The sequence below is a fragment of the Trachemys scripta genome, chromosome 1, assembly GCF_013100865.1.
Source record: "Trachemys scripta elegans isolate TJP31775 chromosome 1, CAS_Tse_1.0, whole genome shotgun sequence".
NCBI classification, from domain to species: domain Eukaryota; kingdom Metazoa; phylum Chordata; order Testudines; family Emydidae; genus Trachemys; species Trachemys scripta.
In genome coordinates, this window is record NC_048298.1 from 285,751,935 (window position 1) to 285,758,976 (window position 7,042).

The following is a 7,042-nucleotide window of genomic DNA, read 5'->3' on the forward strand; positions in this document are numbered from 1 at the left end:
ATGATGGAGGAGGAAGAGATGTGGAACTCATTTATTTAGCTATCGGGAGGAAGAACTGGGAGGACACTGCCAATTTCACTACAGGTGATCTGAAGCAAAACTTTTTTTTTCTTAAAGTAAATGAGATTTTTAATGGAAATTCAGGATTACTTCATGGGAGATTATAAAATAGTCACTATCAAAAGATTGAAGAAATTACCTAATGATATTTTGGGCCAAATTTTCAAAGATATCTGCACATCCAATCTACGGATGAACCCACACAGACAGGTATGTACCACTGCAACCTTCACATGCTTGCATGAACTGGGGATTTAAGGTGAGCATGCAGAACAAAGTGCATTTGCACTTAGGTGTGTGTATTTCTTTAAAAAATGTAGGCCTTTATTCTAACCTATTCAAAATGAGAGTGGGGGAGTAAACAGCTCTTTCTGCTGTATGCCTGTTTTTACTAAGGAAGTAGCAGTTGTTATAAGAGATATCTTTTCTACCTAACACAAATGCTTTATTGTGTGAGAACAATCCTAAAATTGTGGTAAAAATGGACACCAGTATGTTTGATTCAGAACAGATGCTATTTATAGTTAGAGCAGTCCAATGCATTCCATATGAATGTGGCACCACTTCCATGAAACAACAAGCAACCAGAGCTGGCCTTAGGGAAAATGGCGCCCTGGGTGAAATTGTATTTTGGGGCGCCTTGCTCCCGCTGCCTCCCCATCCATCCTCCACATTGCCCCTGGCCCCCGCTGCTTCCCTGGACTCCCCACCCAGCCACCCTGGCCTCTGCTGCCTCCGTGGACTCCCCAGCCATCCCCCCCATCACTCCTGGCCCCTGCTGCCTACCCCAGACCCCCTAGACCTCCCTCATGCCTCCACTCCCCATCGCCCTTGGCACCCTCTGCCTCCCCATCCATCCCCCCATCACCCCGGGCCCCCACTGCCTCTCTATCCATCCCCCTACCCATCCCCCCTGACTCCCACTGCCTCCCCATCCATCCCTCCCCACTTACCTCCCCATCTATCCCCCCATTCCCCCTGGTCCCTGCTGCCTCCCTGGGCTCCCCACTCCCCATCACCCCCTGCCCAGGCTGCCTCCTTCCCCCCCATTGCCCTGAGCTCCCTTCTGCAGCCTCGGACCCCAGGCCCACCCTGCTTCTTGGCTCTTGACAACAGTGCTCCCCTAACCACAGCACACTGAGTGTTTTCCCACATCGCCCACCCATAAGGCCGGCCCTGCAAGCAACTCTAAAATCACAACACTGCACAAATGGTCACTAGGAGGCAACGGTGTGAACAGTTGATTCCTTTCGGAATGAAGAAAATCACTTCCACGAAGTCCCAAAGTTATGAAGTTTTATATTAAATTATATTCTGTGGTAACTCAAAAGTTAGTAATTTCAATCCTGATTCTGCACACTCTTAATGACACAAGTCATCCTTACTCGAGCAGTCTTGTTGAGTACCGCTGGACTCCCTCACATGAGTAAGAGGTCAGAAGAGCAGGCTCTTGTCTGAAAGGGAGCTCAGCATGTTGTTTAAGGTAACCAGCTCATTGCTCAAAATAAAAAGGGCAGGGGAGGTTAGCTAATTTCATATGTTTACTTACCTTTACCCCCTCCTTCTTCAGGTTCACCAAGTGCAGCCACCCTACAATCACTGGCTATTACCTGTGTGATGCACAGCATGTATTCTACTGATGATTTCAGATTCACCACTGAACTATACTCTCACTCTGCTAGAGACTGGAATCTGTCTCTAGGTAAATATGTATACTAGACTTTTCCCCAAAAAAACTTTCCACCCCATGACCACCACTGGTAAGTTTCATAGAGGGTAACTCTAGTGTAGCCACAGCATTGGCAGTTGTGGCCATTTTCACCTCTGTGTCATCTGCTCTGAGCAGGGTTAGACAGCACAGAGGATAAAATGCTTGTGGCCACTGGTGCGTTGTCTACACTAGACTCCCACCATTGCACTGGGGTAGCAATAGTAGAAAATGTTAAGGAAAAAATGCCTAGGTGCAGACACACAAAAAGGGTAACATCCCTTTTTTCCAATATTTTTTTTGTTTCAGTTTAAATTATATTATCTTATATCCTAAATGATATAATATAGTAACAGAAACCTTGGAAAAACATACAATATTGGAAAAAACAGGAGCTGCCCTACCCCAAAGGCAGGCTCTATGTTCAATGGCAAGTGTGGTTATCAGCAAAGAGCATGCGGACGCATCACACTGAACTAGAGCCAGCAATTGCCAAGGGGCTACCCTTCATGAACCTGAAAGGAAAGCAGAAGGGTTACCACCTTAGCAGTGTACTGAAATGTCCAAGGGTTTTTTTTTTGGGAGGGGGGCATTTGTCCTACAGGATCATTCTACAGGTAATTCATGTGAAAAAATATACAGAATCTTTAAGAGTACCATCAAAGCCTGAATGTAATACAAAAAATTATAATACAATCAATCCAGTAGCCCCTGTGCTATTATTTTGATGTTGAATGTTCACATTTATTTGACTCTGCCCCGATTTTCAATATTCAGCATGTCACAGATATTTGCAATGCAAAGACATAGTTGCACTATGGTGGTTGTCAGATCGTAAGATCTTCCTATATGTTTTATAATATTTTGAGTGTTATAGTAAAAATATTTTAAAAGAATATTTTATAATGCTGTCCTTTTAATACTACTAACATATGGTAAAATTGAGACCTAAAATACCCTATATATATATTCATGTTTCCTATATACTATATAGATCCTACAGGTCCCTTAGCCCATTTCTCATCTGAAGTTTTAGGTGCCAAAAAAGTTGTAATCAAATCCATCCTTCCTCATACCCTTTTGTCTAAGATGGCGTTATATCAGTTCACATTTAGAAAGTTATCTTTGCAACCGTAAGCGCTAGAAATATTTTTTTTAAATGAAAACTTTATTTTGCAAAATCTGGATTGTCAGATTATAAAGTATATTTGTGCCAATTGCATCTGACGACACTTCCGATGTGCATAACTATAAAAATATATAAACATTCAAAAATTCCAAAGGATTTTTTAAAATTGTGAAAACCATAGACTTTTTGAATCCTTGCCATCTAAACAATTTACATCGTACACTTCTGAATTTTTTTTACTAGATTACATTAATCAATCAAAAACCAGTCCACTGTCTACTTCAGTTAAGAACTATGGAGTTGTAATTACTGTCTCCACAATCAAATTGTCGACACGCAACATTTATTTGTATACTCTGTGTGTGTGGACAACACAGTATTTCATCTCCAGTACTACACAAACAGGCACAGATCTTCCTTTGCTGTGCAACGATCCATCTTGCCCTGCGTATTAGACAATATTTTCAAATACACTTATCAATGTCATACAGCACTTCAGTATCAATGAAAGCAAAAATGAAACGATCAGATTTGCAGAGTACATAAAAGGTTTGCTTCTCACCACAGTTAGATAAGTGCACTGATGCACTGGGAATTTTTTTTTTAATGTCATCATGATTCAGTCCTTTGTATACATGTGTCTGTATGAATAATACAGGAGATGCTAAACTCATTTTCCTCACTACTAGTCTTAAAAGAAATAGCTGGCTTTTTTTGAAATATGTTTGCTTTGCTGGTATATTGAATTCTCCCAAAATTAATTTGTTTTCAGATACAAAACATTCACACATCACAGGTATCTGTGTGGAGGAACATAACAGAAAATGTTATACAAGATGTGAGATTAAACATCTGATATTGCAAAACTGACAGAGTTCAATTTCACTTTGACAATGTTTCCCCAAACTATACTATTAATTAACTTCAACTAACCTTTGTATATGCTCGTTAGATCACACACAGGTCACATAAGATCATATACTGATCACAATGAAGTCAATGGCCAAACTTCCACTGATTTCAAAGGTGCAGGATCAGGTCCTCCGGTGTAGTCCTAAATAAGGATTATGCTCAATGTAAGCACTCACCTGCTCCTGAAGAACTTTAAGCCTGGCTTGTGTATGTGTTTGTTCTTCTTTTGCTTGCTCCAGTTCGGATTTTTTGTTATTTAATTCTTCCTGTATACTCAGCAATTGCTGGGTAGGCGAAAAGAGTGTGATTAGCACCATCAGAATCTGAGCAATGTTAAATATTGTAAATCCTCACTGTAAGCAACATTTTTCACGTTATTTCTATATTTATTATTGTTACTAAGTCTGTTGTGTCTAAGTTGAACAAGATGTAAATTACTTCCATCTGCATTTCCTTCCACAGCAGTACTACACAAGGAATGCATTTGTAAATGTGCAGTTAAGCTATTTGTTACACTAAAGCACAAACACTTGGTAGAGTAGATCATCCACAGAAGGACTGTCACATCCATTTGAACAACAACCTTATTTGTAGAAGTATATGCTGTGGTTTTGACAATACTAGGGTAAACTCTACAGTACATGCATAATTCACAAGCACAGCCCTTTACTCTAATTAGTCACTGGCCAAAAGCCATTTCATTCGAGGCAAAGCAATATTCTGGAAAGCGTTTGCACTTAGTTGCCAAGAAGACTAAACATTTCTTTTCTTCTCATGCTATGATGGTGATGTGTTATTAGATCAGCAAGACAATCAATCAATGTATCAGCCAAGAAAACTGCTGATGTGATCTCTCAAAACACAAAATGATGACCAAAAGATTATTTTTACGCAGAGAATTTCTGAAACGTAGAGACTTTTTGAAGGGCCTGGCTCCCCTCATCCTATCCAGCTGTAAGTCATGAACAGACATTGGGACTTGCCAGGAACTGGTCATTAGATTCAATTAATTCTGAAACTGGTTATGTATTTCTGTATAGAGAGGACAAGTACTAACTAGACCCTGCTAACGAGGAAGAAAATACAAGCAAGAGATTACAAACTGGTTTAGTATCTCTCCCTTTAGTAATCAAGCAAGGAACATTTATTTGCTGTGAAAACATGGTACTTTGATTACTATTTTTTAAAAAGGTGTGTAAGTTAACAAGTGCATTAGTAGCAAGAAACTTCAGTTACTGGTGTTATACATAGTAAACATTTAAGGCTTAATTTACCCAGGTGCACAGTACCCATAACTCTCTGACTTCAGCTAATGCTGTGGGTGTGTTTAGCAGGCCCTTTTAGTGCGCAAATTTTATATCATGTAGTTAGCAGTATTAAGCATCAACGTTTCTTCTTCAGAGCTGTGTGAAACCTGCTTTTAGAGCTGTGTGGAAATGTCTGAAGCATCAAGGCTTGAACAGGGATTGATACAGAATTCCTGATGTGGATGACTACCAGCTGGATGGATTAATTCAATGTTTTAAAGGTCTCTGACACTGCCATTACACACACACCATTTTCCAATTAATTGTGCTCATTTTCCAGGGTGATTCAGAAAACCCAGAGCGTCACATTCCATCAGACAACGTATAGCCACATGAAACCAAACAAATAATAATCATTTATGAAACAGAATGTCCGGTTTATTAACATGCTAAATAGCTTACATGTTTATACAAATTGGGCCATCACTCGTATCTAAACTGATTGACAAAGTTTGCATAGCAAGTGGAAGCAAATATCAAAAATGGTTTCAGTCCCACTGGTTCCTGGGCTAGACAGTCTACATAAACTTCTTCCTATGAACACTCCCAGACTTTTCAACCTCCCATGGTATTGCTGGGTCACCACAGCTAGATGGAAGTAAATTTTGATAAATCACCTTTTTATATTTGTGACTGAAATCCAAACTATAGCTAGGTTGCTTTAGTGCAGTGGTTCCCAAACTGTGGGCCGCATCCCGCTAGTGGAGCACGGAGGAACGTCCAAGGGAACATGGTGGGGCTCAGGCCAGACTCCATGGCGGGGCAGGGAGGGAGTGCCACCAAACCCCACTCTGCCCCCAGCTCCGCTCCAGCCCCATCTCTGGTCCCATATCCCGGCCGCAGCTGCTGCCCTGGCTCCAGCTGTGACTCGACCGCTGACTCCCAGCCCCCACTCTCAGCCACCAGCCCTTGTTTCCGGCCCCTGGCCCAGCCACGACTCCGCTCCCGGCCAGGGAGGGATATGGACACATTCCATTACTGGTAAGCAGGGGACCCAAGAGGAAAAGTTTGGGCACCACTGCTTTAGTGGCTTCTCACTCCTCGGTTCTTTTGAAGCCTTGAAGCTATATATGTTTTAAGAATTACCAGCAGAAAATGCATCTGGGTCCGCTGAGTGATCTGAGGCAGCTAATAAAGGTACCATAAACTTGCTGTGGTGAGAACATGGAGAAGGTGAGCATCTAGTCAACCTGTACATCACTGTTATTAAATATACACATTCATTACAGCTGGGGGAATTTTCTATCGGAACATTTTTCTGTCAGAAAACACCAATTCTGCAGGGCAATGTCAAAATTCCAATGAAAATCAGTCAGGTTTCTGACAGAGCCCTTCCTGCCAGCTTACCCACCCCTCTAGCTCCATTTGGCGAGTTGCTGGGGAGCCTGGACTTCCTCACTCCTCAGTAGCCTGCTTGGTGGACTGAGTGGCACCTGAGAGCCTACAAGCCCTTGGGAGCCCCAGCTTCCAGGCTTCTCAGTAGCTTGGTTCCCTGCTTGGCTGGCTTCCTGGGCTGCTTTCCTGGAAGATTTGTTTGTTGCCATCTTGTGAAAAATTGTGAGATTTCTTTTTCTTTTCTCTACAGAAAAAGAAGTTTTCAAAATCTTAGAATTTTTCATAGAATGGAAAATCCTGTTCTCGCTCAGCTCTAGTGCTTACGTATTACATATGAACAACTATGCTAAAGAAATGTTATTAGGGTTGCAAAGTCAAGTCCTCCAAATTTAGGAAATGCCAGAATGGAGAAAGCAACAGAGGGTCCTATGGCACCTTTAAGACTAACAGAAGTATTGGGAGCATAAGCTTTCGTGGGTAAGAACCTCACTTCTTCAGATGCAAGTAATGGAAATTTCCAGAGGCAGGTATAAATCAGTATGGAGATAACGAGGTTAGTTCAATCAGGGAGGGTGAGGTGCTCTGCTAGCA

General features: G+C 41.7%; 1 protein-coding gene across 6 annotated transcripts in view; it reads right to left on the minus strand.

Moving 5' to 3' along the window:
- The window catches only part of ENOX1 (ecto-NOX disulfide-thiol exchanger 1), a 497,518-nt gene that overhangs the window by 40,216 nt on the left and 450,260 nt on the right, over positions 1 to 7,042 (minus strand). For all 6 annotated transcript variants that reach the window (XM_034758427.1, XM_034758426.1, XM_034758428.1 and 3 more), the window contains one exon: positions 3,986 to 4,093. In XM_034758427.1, the coding sequence (XP_034614318.1) occupies positions 3,986 to 4,093 (108 nt within the window). The remainder of the gene's footprint in view (positions 1 to 3,985; positions 4,094 to 7,042) is intronic.